A 14,291-nucleotide genomic window follows, 5' to 3' on the forward strand; every position below is an offset into this window, starting at 1 on the left:
CCTTTTCTTCTCCTCACTTTCCTCTTTCCATCGCTCTGGTACATGTTAATCCTTGTCTCATCTGTCTACAAGACTTTGTTCCAAAACTCTTGTGGCTCTTTTAGGTGCTTTTTAGCAAACAGTAATCAGTCATTTCTGTTCTTCAGGCGTATCAGTGGTTTGCATCTTGTAGTGTACCCTCTGTAGTCCTGCTGGTGTAATCATCTACATAAGGTTGACTTTGACACATCTACACCTGCATCCAGGAGAGTGTTTTTGGTCTGTTGGGCCATTGTCAGGGGGGTTTTCTTAACCATTAGTATTCTCGGGTCTTTTGACATAATTGAGTTCACCGGTTGTTTTTTATAGTTAATAATGAACAAAACAGTTGATTTGGGTGTGCCCAGGGTTTTTGCAATTTATTTTAATTTCTCAGCCAGCTTAATTTGCTTCAACACTGCTGTCTTCCTCATGTTGTCACACCCCAACAACAATCTCCAAAGGTAATTGCAGTCTAGAATCCACCTGCCTAAGACATCTATGAAGCCAATTCAACAAATTCCTGTATTACCTTAAAATGGGGGATCCATGTACTGCCATTTCTGAACAGTTCATTCCATGTGGATGAAAATGCCCTCAAAAACCTATCTAATGTCATTGTATCCTTTCAAACTCAAAGGGCTAGAGTACAGAACCAAAATAACAAAAAATGTGTTACTGTGCAACGAATTATGGTGCTCAGTGTACAGCAAACATCCCTGATATTATCAGTTTTTAACATATACAATATTTGTATATCATTTAAAAAATAATCTTATTTAGAATAGTTATGCTTTACATGCCTCAGTCAAGTAGGGGTTCATTTTCGTGTGAATCATGAAAATTGTAACAAATTACCTTGGCTATATAATTAGCAGCTGTTGTAAACATTAAAGAGAATGTGGACCATGTTTTATTGTGGCTGGAACTACAAGAACGTGCATTGAACAGCATTTACAAACAGAAGGGGTTTGCTGCCGTCTTGTGGTGAATTTTTAGAAATGCGTTTATTTACACTTACACTATTTCACAAACGTAAGATCCAGGCACTTTCAACATAGTATTACTAATTTAAGACTGTGTTCTCATGTAATGATTTAATCTCTATAAATGCCAAAAAATAATTGTTCATTTTATTTTAGTAAGTCATTTTGTTCGAAGGAAGTTAATCACTCTATATAGTAGGGAGTTATAAACCAAATAGGTAACTACCAATCTGTGCTGGGATACGCCATCTGTGAAGATGCTACATTGTACATTCCGCATGTCCTGAGTAAAAGTTAGCTAATCTCCTTCATTATGGTGAGGTAGGTATGCTGTTCTCCCTAACCCTTACATCGCTAGAACACCAGCAGTCATAAAGATGTCATGAATTGGCTCCGTTTCAGATACAGGTCTGTGTTGGGAGCCCAAGAGGGTTACCTAGGCTGGCGCACGGATTGATCTTGCTGTATTGACAAAGAACAATGCACACGACGCACCTACTGATTCATTATTAACGGCTGCCATTTATTCCAAATTCAAGGCAGACTCCACAATTCCTGTCCATAAAAGTAGCATACGTATTTCATGGCATTTTCTTCCGTGTAGTATTGAACCGCTGTACGTCAGAATCAACGCTTGAGGGATAAACCTCGTTGCTAGCTAAATCTATTTACGAACAAAAGCTGCAGTTGCCACAGAACGTTCTTTGGATGTTGCTGACCTTTAAGGAGGCTTTACGTTTGGTCCATACCATTATCTTTGAAGTGAAGGGGTATTATTATTAAGGTTTTAAACAAATGCAGTACAATAAAGTACAGTGGTCTTAAACAACTATAAAGCATTTAAATATGATTATAATATATTATTGTTACGGGCTAACATTTGGGACTATTAAGTAGAGCATGTTTGTATGTTTTTTCCACATTGGTAAGGTCTCTACTGAATGTCCCATGTTTCGAAAACCGTTCAGCATGGTTGTGCCAGGATAAGGTTTATCCGTTAAAGAGAACCGTTTTTGCTACGTCAACAAGGTGAGAAATTAGGGTGAAGGTAACATGGCAACAAGTAATATTATTGGTGACAATCATCACACCTCGGAATCCCGACAAGATCGACCTACAGATGAAAACGCGACAACGGAATACTGTCGAAAGTTGCAGGAATGGATGTGGCAGTACTACTGCGGATATGTCAACTGGCAGATTTGGACGGCGATTTCTGCTCCACCGTTCCCTCCTTGCTATTTTCCACATACAGTAAATTCAACCCCGACAGCGACTCCTTGGCCATCCGGGCATTCCCATTCAGATGCCAGAAATTGGCATAATCAGTTTATTTTTGCGTCTCCCCATTCTTTCTCCCCCGCATTCGCAGCTGATGCTCGGACGGAGCAGGTGACAGCTGGTGCTTCAGTGACGAACACGGCCAGGCCCTTGCAAGTAGCGCAAAATGGGAATGTACACCAACGAGGTAACTTGGAATTTTGATATGTTTCTTTAATATCGCTATGTATATTGTGTTTTGACTTCCACCTGTCTCCCCACAAGTATTGGCGTAACTGTATTGAGACAAGGTGTGCTTCTCTCGATCTAGACTGAGAATTAAGCGCTGCACAACCCTGCGCAGGGTGGACAGATACCATAATGAACCCCCTTTTCTGAACTCCCTCTGCAATGGGTATATGCGCTGAAGTGACTGATAGAAGATTTTTCCACTCATAAAATTATTTGATGTATGGTCAACTGCTGGATTTGGCCTACGCCTTAAATTTGTTTCATCATTCAGAAATTTTCATACATTTTCTTTGATGTAGACCCTTTCTTTACACCGCAGTCATTTTATTTGTTCAGGTATTGTTATATAGCATCCGATCAATGGGATGAAAATGACATAAAAGCAAGTAGCAATTGTAAATTACCAATGCTCATTCAGTGTTTCAGTGCCTCAGAACCAGTGGTTCCTCAGAACCGGTGATTTTCCAGAGTTCAGCTTTTGAGCAGTGTGTGGGTGACAGCCACATACTTACATTGGTCCAGAATTTTAATAAACATTATAAAATTGATACCCACAGAGCAGTTCTGATTGAGTTAGTATGCAGTGTATTGGAGTTAAACATTATATACTGGGGTTAGGAGGAACATAGTGTACAGAGTAGTCTTACTGACTGATACTATGGGGCTGCAGCAGCCTGCATTCTGGGGTATTTTTTCAAATGGGAAATTTATTTATATAAAGGCATGCCCTGAAGGGGTTTCTGCAAAGTCAAACTTGTTATGTTCCCTTAGGGGTGGTCTACCCCCTCACAACATTGCACACTGTCAAAGTAACAACATCAAAGGATGTACCTTTAAATAAATAAACACACACACACTGGCCACATTAAAAATGTCTACATACAAAGGCATTTCAGTCAGACTTCACCCAGTCTTGACCCACTTTGTGTTTTCATTGTCTCTGTCCATTCCCAGTTCATGCGACTGGGTTGTAGTTTTGGTGTGTGATGAACTGTCTGTGACCGCTGTATTCTCAAACATAGTGGCCATCCTTCCCCCCAACACACACACACACACACACACACACAAACACACACACATACACATCACGCACACACACACACTCACACACAGACAAAGAAACCCTGAAATTGCAATATGGGTGTTGAACATTTGGATTGCACATTACAGGTCAGGAATATGCCATCCCCTCTCCTCTGCGCCGGTTCTTAGCAGAAACTGTGGATTTCATCATCCTCTTCTGTGTGAAGGCAACCATTGTCCTGGCCATCATGCAGCTAAGTGGTGCGAAGTGAGTTAAACGCAAAGAGTATAAATGTATGTGAATACTGTATGCTGCCATTTTGAAGACCAAAATAAGTATGGGGTACATGGCCAGGTTCTGTTCTGGCAGGGAGTTCTGTGCTTACAGTATGGAGGTTAGGTGCTTTCGCGTCTAATATTTAATATTTACATTTTCAGATGACCTTCTAACAGTTATTAGCAACAAAGTGTGATGCGCTGTTTAGCAGTTACAAGTTAGTCACATATTGACAGATAAAGTTTCTTATTAAAAAAACTTTTGATTAGTAATACTGTGTTATTTTATCAGTCATTTGTTGCTTATTACAAACCTCTATTATGGGAAATACACTGAAATATGGAATACATGGTTATTATACCCTCAAATGATTATTTTTGTCATGTAATCTTTTTGCATAACTGTGCATGACTCTTTATTAAGCAAATCATTTTAAAATAAAGGTCAGAAATAATTGTAATATTCTCATTATTTTTTATTGTAAAATTTTCTTGGGCGGCATAATGGGACATGAAACTCCCAACTGTACTGTAAAGTGAATTTCTTATTTCAGATTTTTAATGTTGCTTGGCTTGTAGGGATATTTCGAAGTTTGCTATGCATTATATTGTGGGGGAGGTTGTTGAAGACACCTCGCTGGAAGACCTGCAGAAGATAATGATGGTAGCTCTCATATACAGGGTGCTGGTGTGCTTCTACGAGGTGAGCCTTGCAGTTCAACATTTTCTTTATCAGCTTATTTATTCCTTGATTATTCCTCCCCCATTTTGTAAAGTCCAATTGTAATTTCAGGCTCACTTTACTGTCTCTACAGCATCCTCCCACCAATGTGAGAGGGTGTGTGTTAGCGCCCTGCGCTAGTCCACCTGCAGACTGTATAGCTGGCATAGGCTTATCACAGGTGTCTGACGAACCAGAGGAAATGCTGCTGTATTGCCTGAAGACCTAAGTTGACTACACCGTCTTTCACAAATAATGAAGCTGCCAGTTCATGCTTTCGTCCTTGTTTTAATCTTTGCTGATGTGAACTGAAGCTGTTGCCGACATTTCAATGGCCTTCTGTGGTGCAGAGGCTAATTTGCATGGCTCCTTTGCATGGATCACAATGGAAATGGTTTTTTCTGTTAACCACCCCAAAAATTACTCTACTATCTGAAAGTGGCATTATGATACAATATTTACAATATTTAGTTTTGTCAAACATAATTGTGCCAATGCATTTTTATTACAGCCTCATAAACACTGGGGATATCGAGTGAGTGTGATTATTATAGAAGAGATTAATCAGAATTCGACATTTTTACCAAATGTATAATCAAGGCTAAATGGACAGGGCTTCATTTTTTATCTGCAATCAAAGGGGGATTAACATATTAAGAATACATATCAAAACCTGACAAGAGAGATGTGAATAAAATGGGAAACACAAGTTCAAGAGACAATTGAGGTGATTTTATATGTTTTCCCGTCTTCCTTTAAGATCGCCTGTATCTCTGGAGTTGACGGAGCCACTCCTGGGAAATTCCTCCTCGGCCTGCAGGTTGTCTCGTGTGACACGTCTGTCCCCGTGCAGTCCAACAGGGTTCGGGTGGTACCTGCATCTAACGTGTCTCTCTCTGCGTAAGTATCAGCTGATTACTGCACAGAGCTTAGCTACCTACGATTCAGGGTGCTCAACCCTCTCTTTTATCTTCAGCTTTAGAAGTTTGAAGCTGGGCATTTGTTGTTAATTTTCTTTGAACTGCCCACAAATGAGGAGATGAACCCGAGGGAAAGTGTTTTGCTTGTACATCTATGATCTTTACAAGGATAACCTAAAGTTGCTTTTAGGTATAACCAGCTTCACAAACATTTATATTGCATACATTTCTGAAATAATTTATGTCTCACATGAAAATGAAAAATAGACCATAAACTAGACAAAATGGAAAAAATGAATAAATGAGCAGTAAAATGTTAGTTTTTTGTAGAAATTGAAAAAGTGCAGCCATATAATATGAATCAAATGTGTTCTGATAGTGCCGTGATGGCGCACAGCTAAAGAAATGGACCTTGACGCAGGCGTCAGTTTGGTGCAGTTGCACACCGAGGACCCGGCCGCGGTCCTGCCAAAGCCGAGGTTGACTGGAACACGTGGAGTGGCATAATTGGCTCGCCGCTCCGAGGGTGGGGGGAGGGACTCAGCAGGGCCTGTAGGATTGCTGTATACAGTAGAGCCGATTGCACTCGTCTCAGAGTCACGGTCGCGGGAACTTGAGACGATGCGGCCTGTAGAAGGCGTATCGCTCTCTAATATCCTGATCCTCCTGGGCCACGGGTGATGGGGCCGTTGCTGTGTATCCACAGTAACATGGGCGATTGGAATAGATAGGGTACAACTGGCTACCAAATTGTGAGAAAATGTGGAAAAATCTGAAACAAAATGTTAAAAAAATGAAAAAAGTGTTCAAATAGTGCTCTGTTTTACAGTATTTTACCTCGGCATTCAAATAAAATCGAGGTGAAACAAATGTACTCATCCTTGTTATGAGGTGAAGTGCCCTATGTTGAAAACGCAGGGCTTGTTTCCTGTGCAGGGTTTACATTAAAGGAGCACCCTTTTTTCACTTTTGATTAAATGCTTAAATTATGTGTATAGGCATTTTTAAAATCACCGTCAGTGTAGCTGTTTCCTAGATATGGGGCAAAACTCCTCCCTTGAATGCAGAGACTGGTTTATGGACGGCCACCCATCCAGGCGATCACATGACACTCCCAGGAAAATACGGTACCATTAGCATATAAGTATCACAGAACCCAACTTGGCTAGCGATATGACGGGCAGCTCTGACTTTGCCGATTTAAAGCACGGCTCCATTGCAGCCATCAATAAATCTGACAGCCTACTGTTGTGTTTTGCTAGCTCACTTTACATTGGATGTCAACAGCTATGATGTTTTCACTCAATAGATTAATTAAGCAACGATGCTCTGGTTATGATTGTTATGAGAGACCAGGGCTAGCTAGCTAGCTAAATTACAGACTGTGATCACATTGCCAACGTGAATAGCCGCCCACACTGTATGGCGTTTAATAAGAAAAAACATGTAGAACAACCAAACTTTCTCATTAAAATCAATTCACAATATGGGGACACACGCATCAACCATCGAGAAATGAACCTTGGCGATTCTCTGACATTGACACCGCCATTGAACGTGATGCGATGGCTACAGTGGAGCTGCTGTCATTAATTGCCATGGATTCATTCCCTCAGTGTCCGATGGCTGATGGTGATTGCTGACGTTGAGGGCTGCAGTGGACGAGGACAAGCTTTTACATTTTGACGAAGAAATACAACCTTAGAGTTTTGAGCCGAAATTTACAGAGGAAGAATTGCGTGAGCAAGAGACACAGACAGTTGAGGATGAGGCCAGAAATCTAGGGTATCTTGTAGTGCTGCAGAGACTACACACAATGGCAGCACACTCTTACACCTCTCCCCAGTTATTCGCCATGGAGTACCCATTCAGATAGCCAACGATAAGCGCTCAGAGCTGCAGGGTTGTATTTCTTAGTTCGATAAGCTTGTCCTCTGCAAAGTTAGAGCTGTCCTTCATATCGCTCAGGCTAGCCAAGTTAAGTTAGGTTCTGTGATATTTGTATGTTAACGTTGCCATATTTTCCTGGGAGTGTCAGGTGATCGCCTGGATGGGTAGCCATCCATAAACCAGTCTCTGCGTTTGAGATATTTCAAACCATTAGTGAAATGTAGTCCTTAGCGCCTTATGAATTCCCCCTGGAATGCAGAATTCATGACTAAGACAGACTAAAGAGACTAATCAGATTACATTACATTAATGGCATTTGGCAGACACTCTTATCCAGAGCGATGTACAGTTGATTAGATTAAGCAGGAGACAATCCTCCAATGCAGGGTTAAGGGCCTTGCTCAAGGGCCCAACGGCTGTGTGGATCTTATTGTGGCTACACCGGGGATCGAACCACCGACCTTGCGGGTCCCAGTCATGTACCTTGACCACTACGCCACAGGTGGATAGATAGTGGTGGATAGGCCTGGAATGGACCGGGATTGCGTGTGCGGCTTAATTTGTGTAGCATTTTTGAGCCTGAGGACCTTTTTGTGTTTTCTGACCGCAGGTCCACGGTGAGAGCCCTGATCAAGAACTTCTCCATCCCCTTCCTCTTCCCGGCCTTCATCACGCTGCTCTTCTTCCAGCACAACCGGACTGTGTACGACGTCGTGGCCGGCACTATCGTGGTGAAGCGCGTCACCGTGAGGTGACCGGCCGGAACGCCGCAGGGCCTTAGCCTTGGGAATCTGGGGAGTTCCTGGAATGCCTGGGAATTCCCAGACGAGTCATTGCCCATCGCAGTGTCCTCCTCATCCGTAGCTGCACGGTCATGTTATATTGTTTTATCTATGGTCTGTTACGTTGAACAGTAATTTCGGATGACCAGTTGTAGGCATGTATGAGGGTTACGCCTAGGTGTTTCCTTGCTTAGAGCCCTTTGAGCTGAAAATGACAACTTACAGTGAAGATAAATGAGTAGGCCTATCATGTTTTCAAACAATGCTGGAGAAATTCTTAGTTTTTTTTAGGTCAATTAAGAGTTACAGGGTCTCCTTTTTGAAAACAGTGAGGCCACTTGGGCACCATGCTTTTAAGTTCTGATCTATTAGTTTCTTTTAAAGGGAAATATAAGTGCTAAAGAACTCTCCGTTTGTGTAAACTTCACAGAAAAGGCTGCTGGGAATTCAGCGAAGGACTCGTTTCTGATGTATTTTCACCTGAGGTTTGCATTAACAGTGGAGTAATTTCACTAAGAAAGATGATTTTCTCTTTCTGAAAAAGAGGTGTATTTTTCTAGATGTTTTTTCAGAAGCTTGCCTGTTGGAGCAGTGGAATGCCAGTCATATCTGCAGTGTCCCTGGCTCATGACATCATTACTGAAGCTACTTATAGCAGCTGTGAACCTGAACTCGTTGAGTTGTACAGTACTGTATGATCTCTCATGTGACTTACGCCCTGATCTCACAACATTTCAGTGACATTTCAGCAGTATTTACACATTGTTGCAATATTTATGAATAAACTGAATTTTCAGCCATTCTGGATTGTGAATGTATGTTTCTCAGTTATTGAGTTTCAGTGAATTTCAGAATCGCTTTTCAACTTCATGAGAAAGAAAATGCAACATGGTATACCTCTTCAATAGCCATTAACCTGTATGTTATGTTTACTTATTCATACCTGTGAAACTGTTACAAATCATCCATAACTCAGGAAGCAGGTGCATGAGTTTATTAACAAGTTGGGCAGAGTTTACAGGTAGCATGATGAAAGTAAAGCAGATATTACTTTTGTCAAAATACTAAATAGGCTTGGCAGGTCTGGGTGGAAGCTTAAACAACACCAGAGCTATGCTACCCAAAGACAGGCATGAACTGAGGGCAATTTAAAGGGAAAATCCTTAAATTTAGAATCAGATGATTCAGTTGGTGTAGCTAATGTTATCATGAGGAGCAGGTGAAGGTGATGGTGGAGAATGATGAGGTTTGGCTGGTGCTTAATAGGATGGGGAGGCAGAGTGCTGGTAGTTTGGAGTTGAGGGTATGACATGGTTAGCCTGGGTCAAATATATGCAAGATGTTATTTTGGCTTTAAAGCAATATGTAAATAAAATGCATGCCTAAATACTGAAGATATATTATCTTCAGAATCAGAATCATCTTCTTCGCATTTCCAAGCACGATAATCCGCATATGATTAGTGGTTGCCATCTACCTCTGCTAGATCACATTCAGCAATGATAATTTAACTTTTTTGTGATGAAGATGTGATTTATATACAGTGCAGTCTGCAAGAATGCATATTTTGACATTTCTGTTCTTTTGGCTCTGAACTCCAGCACAAAATATGAAATGAGGTTAAAGATGAACATGAGGTGCAGACTGTCACCTTTAACTTGAGTGTATTTACATCAAGTTGTACGATGCTCTGGATAAGAGCGTCTGCTAAATGCCACGTAATGTAATGTAATGTCATATTGGGTGATCCGTGGATGAATTACATCCATTTTGTACCCATAGTACATTGGGGCACCATAACAATTTTTTTATTTTGAAGTAACTTCTAAAGTGCAACTGTAGTGGCTGTTCTGTCTGGTGTTAACAACCATGAGTTCCTCTAAACAGTTGTCCAAGGATTTGAGAATGAAGATGGTTTATTTCCACCAAGAAGGAGAAGGCTACAAAAACTTTGTTAAACAGTTGAAGTCAAGGCAAGGTCTTGACTTTTGTTTTCTGTTTTCTGTTTCTCCTCAAGTGGTTTCCCACATCCCGTGGGAAATCCCTAGATTATATTAGTGGTTATCTCACGTCCTGTGGGTGACTTTAAGATTCCCTTCTCGGTCGTGTCTGGTCCATCCATCCCCACTCCCCTTACACTTTCATACAGGAAATTTGAGACAACTTCCTCCCTTAACAAAGGCACAAGCTGCCACAAAACTAACATTATTAATATAATGCTTCAAATATGTTGTCATAGTGACAGCCGTAGGGAAGAGTGGGGCCAAAACTAATACGGGGTAAAATGTAAGCCAGACGTTCCCTCTCTTTGTGTCTAAAAGCGTGTACTTCCATGCTCCGAGCAGATCTTGGAGTGTATGTCCAAACCAAAGTGTGGCAGTGCGAGCTCGGATAAAGTACCTGGATGTGCTGTCCGTTTGAACTATCAAAGTTCAGTCCTCTTCCTGTGGTGAAGGCTGCCCTCTGGGGCCATTACATTACATTACATTACAAAGCATTTAACAGACGCTCTTATCCAGAGTGAAGTACAACAAAGTGCAGAGTAACCACTCCTAAGGTCTAAGGAGGAGAAACAGGTTGACCCCGTCACCTGACCAAGCAACTCATCTATCCAAGCCGCCTGCATCTCCTGCATACACTTCTCCACTATGGCCTGCCAAGCCAGGGGCAACCAACGAGGGCACTGCCGGTGGGCGGTGTGATGTCAATGGTGTGCTGTACTAGGTGTGTGGACCCTACATCACATGTTTTGAAAAACTATGCAGATACTGGTACAGCGCTTCCCAGAAGGGTCCCATTTCTATTTTATCCTGTCAGTGAGTAACAAAAAAATTCTGATTTTTACAGGAACAGATGTCTCATTTTAAATTCAGAAATGCGTTTCTACATTGTGAAACGATGTATTATAGAAAGTAATGCAGAATGCCAATTGGTGTCAGTCAGATTCTAGTGATTAATCGACCAAACCTTACATTCTCCCAGTTTTCATTTTGATTTCATTTTATTTACATTTTTAAAATTATTATTTTGGCCTTTTGAATTCAGAATAACAAAACATCCAGACATACATAACAATAGCAAAGTAACAAAAGGAAACCAACATAAGTACTTAATGAAGACTGATTTTTTTTCATCAATTTTTATTCAAAATATATTTTTTAATCAAATATTGAACAATTTTATTTATATTTATATTTATTTTTATTTTCTACATTTTTCCGTAACATACACTAATGAGACTATTTGGCTGTATTAAAACATTCCCCCATTCCCCAATTTAATCGATAAATGTAATTATCTTTTCTTTTTTTCCTTTATTTTTATTGGTCTTTCCTTTGTCTTTTGTCTCTTCAACGTTCTCTACATCTGCCGTCTCTGATCCTCTTCTTTCTTTCTTTTTATGGTCCCTTGCTATCTTTCCTGAATCCCCCTTTTCGTTGTTTTTTGCATCCTCAATTTCCTCCATTTTCTTATTCTTATCGTGGCCTTTCCTCTCCTTTCCTCTCCTATTTTTCTCCTCTAGTTTTGAATTCTCCGCTTTCTGATTTTTCAGATCCTCCTTTTCTTTCCTTTTCATTGCAAGACGGGCTTTTCTCTTTGCCTCTCTTCTCTCTCTCTGCTCCTCCTCTTTCATTTTCCTCTTCTCCTGTGCTGCCCTCAGCTTTGCTCTTTTTCTCTTCTCCTCCTCTCTTCTCTTCAGCTCTTGATTTCCTGCCATTATTCTCTCCTTCTCCTCCATTTTCCTTTCTTTTTCTCGCTTCCTCTTCTCCTCCTCTCTCTTTATCTCCTCCTCCTTCTCTTTCATTCTTCTCACCTTCACCTGGATGTTCCTTTTTTTTTCTTTCACCCTCATTTCCTCCTCTCTCTTCCTCTTTTCCTCTTTCTCTTTCATTTTCCTCTCCTTCTCCAGATGTTCTTTCTCCCATTCTCTCCTTTTACATTCCTCAAATCTTCTTTGCTCTTCCTCCTTCTCTTTTAATTTCCTCCCCAGTTCTTTAATTCGCTTCTCTTCCCTTTCCTTCTGTTTTGTCTCAGCCAGATGCATTTTCTTCTCCTCTTTGTCCCTTTCTCTCCTTTCCTTCTCCTCCCTTTTCTTCATCCTTTCTCTCCACCTCTGTACCCCCAGCTGCCTTTCCGCCTCCACCATTTCGTTCTTCATCTCCCTCTTCACTCTAATTTCACTCTCTCTCTCTTTCCTGCTCATCTCCATCAGTCGCTTTCTCTCCTGCTCTTTTTGTTTCTCTCTCTCCATTTTGTGCTGGAGTTCAGTTTCTCTCGCTTTCTTCAGCTGCTCCTCGGCTCGAGTTTTCTCTTCATTTTCTTCTTCCTTCCTCTGCTTCTCCTGCATTTTCCTCTCCCCCAGTTCTCTCCTCAGCTCCTCCACCGCTCGCCTCCTCTTGTGCTTTTGTTCCTCCTTCTTCAGGTTGTCCTGGAATATCTTCTCCTGTGTTTCTCTCCTCAACTCATCGTTTGCCTTCTTTTTACCCCAGGCTTCCTTCTCTTTTTCCGTCTGATTCCGAATAATCCTTTGCCGTTCCTTCCTCCGCTGTTCTTCTGCTTGCCTCAACTTTTCCTCCTGTTCTATAACTCTGACCATCTCCTGTACCTGCCTCAACATTATTTTTCTCTGCTCCTCATCCTCCATTTTCCTCCGCTCTTTCTCGACTTGCCGTTTCTCCTCTGCCCTTTCCTTTTCTTTTCTCTCCCACTCCAGGATTTTCTTCTTTTCCCTTTCCTTCATTAACAGCTCCTCCCTCTGCTTTTTGGCCTCCCTTTCTCTTCTCTCCATTTCCTCAATCCTCCTTTCATTTCCTCGAATGAGTTTCTCCTCCACCTGCCTGTTCTTCTCCTTCTGCTCTATTCTTTCCATCTCCTGCATTTGTTTACTCTGCCTTTCTCTCTTTCTCTGCTCCTCCATTTTCCGCCTCTCTTCCTGTTTTTCATATATCATCTTCTCCAGCGTCCTCATCTCCTCCGCCATAATTTCCAGCTCCTTCTGTCGTCTTTTCCCCTCTTCCTCTTGTCTGGCTCTCTCTTGAATCTCTCTTTTCTCTCTCTCCCTGATCATGTGTTTCTCCACCCGCCTCATCTCCTCCTCCTTCAACTTCCTCTCTTTCTCGAGAACTTTATTCATCTTCTCAATCATCTGCTCTTCCATCTGAAGTCGTTCATTCTCCTTTCTCTGCTGCTCCCACTTTTTCTTCTTTTTCTCTCTTTTTCCGTTTTTCCTTCTTGAAGGCAAAACAAAACGGGAGATCAGATAGAACACAGCAGTGGTGCAGTTATAAATCTACCTGTAAAATTTCCTCCACTAGTGGATTATTATACATTAACACTGTTGGCAAAAAAAGAGCAGACACAACTGGTCCATTAAAAGGCTGTCATCCTTACATAAGTATGTGTGTCTATCAGATAGAACCCAGTTATGGCCCACCTTGAGTTTGCATCTGAGTTATGGCAAAACCATAAATGGTTAGCCATTTCAGTGGGTACATCTCAGTGGCTACCTTGCAGCAACATCATGGTGCAGAAGATTCTTCCTCTACAACAACATACCTGACCACATGCTCCACCCAGCTACTCATCCAGGCCATGGTAATCTCCCATATAAAGACTACTGAAACTCTCTTCTCGCAAGCCTACCAGCCCATGCCATAAAACCACTACAACTCATTCAGAACGCTACTGCTCGGCTTGTCTTCAATGTTCTGAAGTTCACATATGCCACTCTCCTCCTGCCTGGGTCAGTCCTGACTCTGGCCTACAACAGACAGCCCCTTCCTACTACCTACATGATATGGGCAATTCCACAGTAATGTCAACCTGAGCATGGAAAAATAAATGTTTTACTTCGCAATTAAACTTATTATGTCCCAAACAGTCGATTGTGACCATTTGATCATCTGGTTGCATCTGCTAGGAAGCTTGGTAGATTGTCCAGCAGGACAATGACTCCAAGCATACAACAAAATCCACATAGAAGACCATCTCTGTCTCCAGACTTAAATCCCATGAAACACCTGTGGTCTGAACTGAAGTGGCAGGTATCACAAGGATATCAATGATTCTGAAAAGTTCTGCATGGAGGAATGGTCTGAAATCCATTCAGATGTGTTCTCTAACAATTATATGAGTACCAATAAATCATTTTTTATTAAAAAAT

The 14,291-nt window shown here is 41.4% G+C and overlaps 1 protein-coding gene across 2 annotated transcripts; it reads left to right on the top strand.

Annotated features, from left to right (window-relative positions):
- The first annotated feature begins 1,925 nt into the window (after nucleotides 1–1,925).
- On the top strand, nucleotides 1,926–8,928 carry fam8a1a (family with sequence similarity 8 member A1a). 2 transcript variants are annotated; one of them, XM_061256092.1, is made up of 6 exons: nucleotides 2,017–2,258; nucleotides 2,377–2,472; nucleotides 3,687–3,807; nucleotides 4,395–4,518; nucleotides 5,297–5,436; nucleotides 7,957–8,928. In XM_061256092.1, exons 1-6 carry the CDS (start codon nucleotides 2,165–2,167, stop codon nucleotides 8,099–8,101), a joined length of 720 nt encoding a protein of 239 aa, XP_061112076.1. In that variant the 5' UTR covers nucleotides 2,017–2,164; the 3' UTR covers nucleotides 8,102–8,928. The 2 variants fall into 2 exon arrangements, with proteins under 2 accessions (XP_061112075.1, XP_061112076.1); XM_061256091.1 differs by having other exon boundaries at nucleotides 1,926–2,472.
- Nucleotides 8,929–14,291: the final 5,363 nt, after the last annotated feature.

The sequence above is a fragment of the Conger conger genome, chromosome 9 (assembly GCF_963514075.1).
Source record: "Conger conger chromosome 9, fConCon1.1, whole genome shotgun sequence".
Lineage (NCBI taxonomy): Eukaryota > Metazoa > Chordata > Actinopteri > Anguilliformes > Congridae > Conger > Conger conger.

What these genes read in the sequence shown, in the direction of transcription:
- fam8a1a (XM_061256091.1), top strand. Translation starts at nt 2,058, where the DNA reads ATGGCAACAAGTAATATTATTGGTGACAATCATCACACCTCGGAATCC. An exon ending in TGGGAATGTACACCAACGAG is followed by an intron (nt 2,473 to 3,686) that starts GTAACTTGGAAT and finishes TGCACATTACAG; the next exon opens with GTCAGGAATATGCCATCCCC. An exon ending in TGCTGGTGTGCTTCTACGAG is followed by an intron (nt 4,519 to 5,296) that starts GTGAGCCTTGCA and finishes TCTTCCTTTAAG; the next exon opens with ATCGCCTGTATCTCTGGAGT.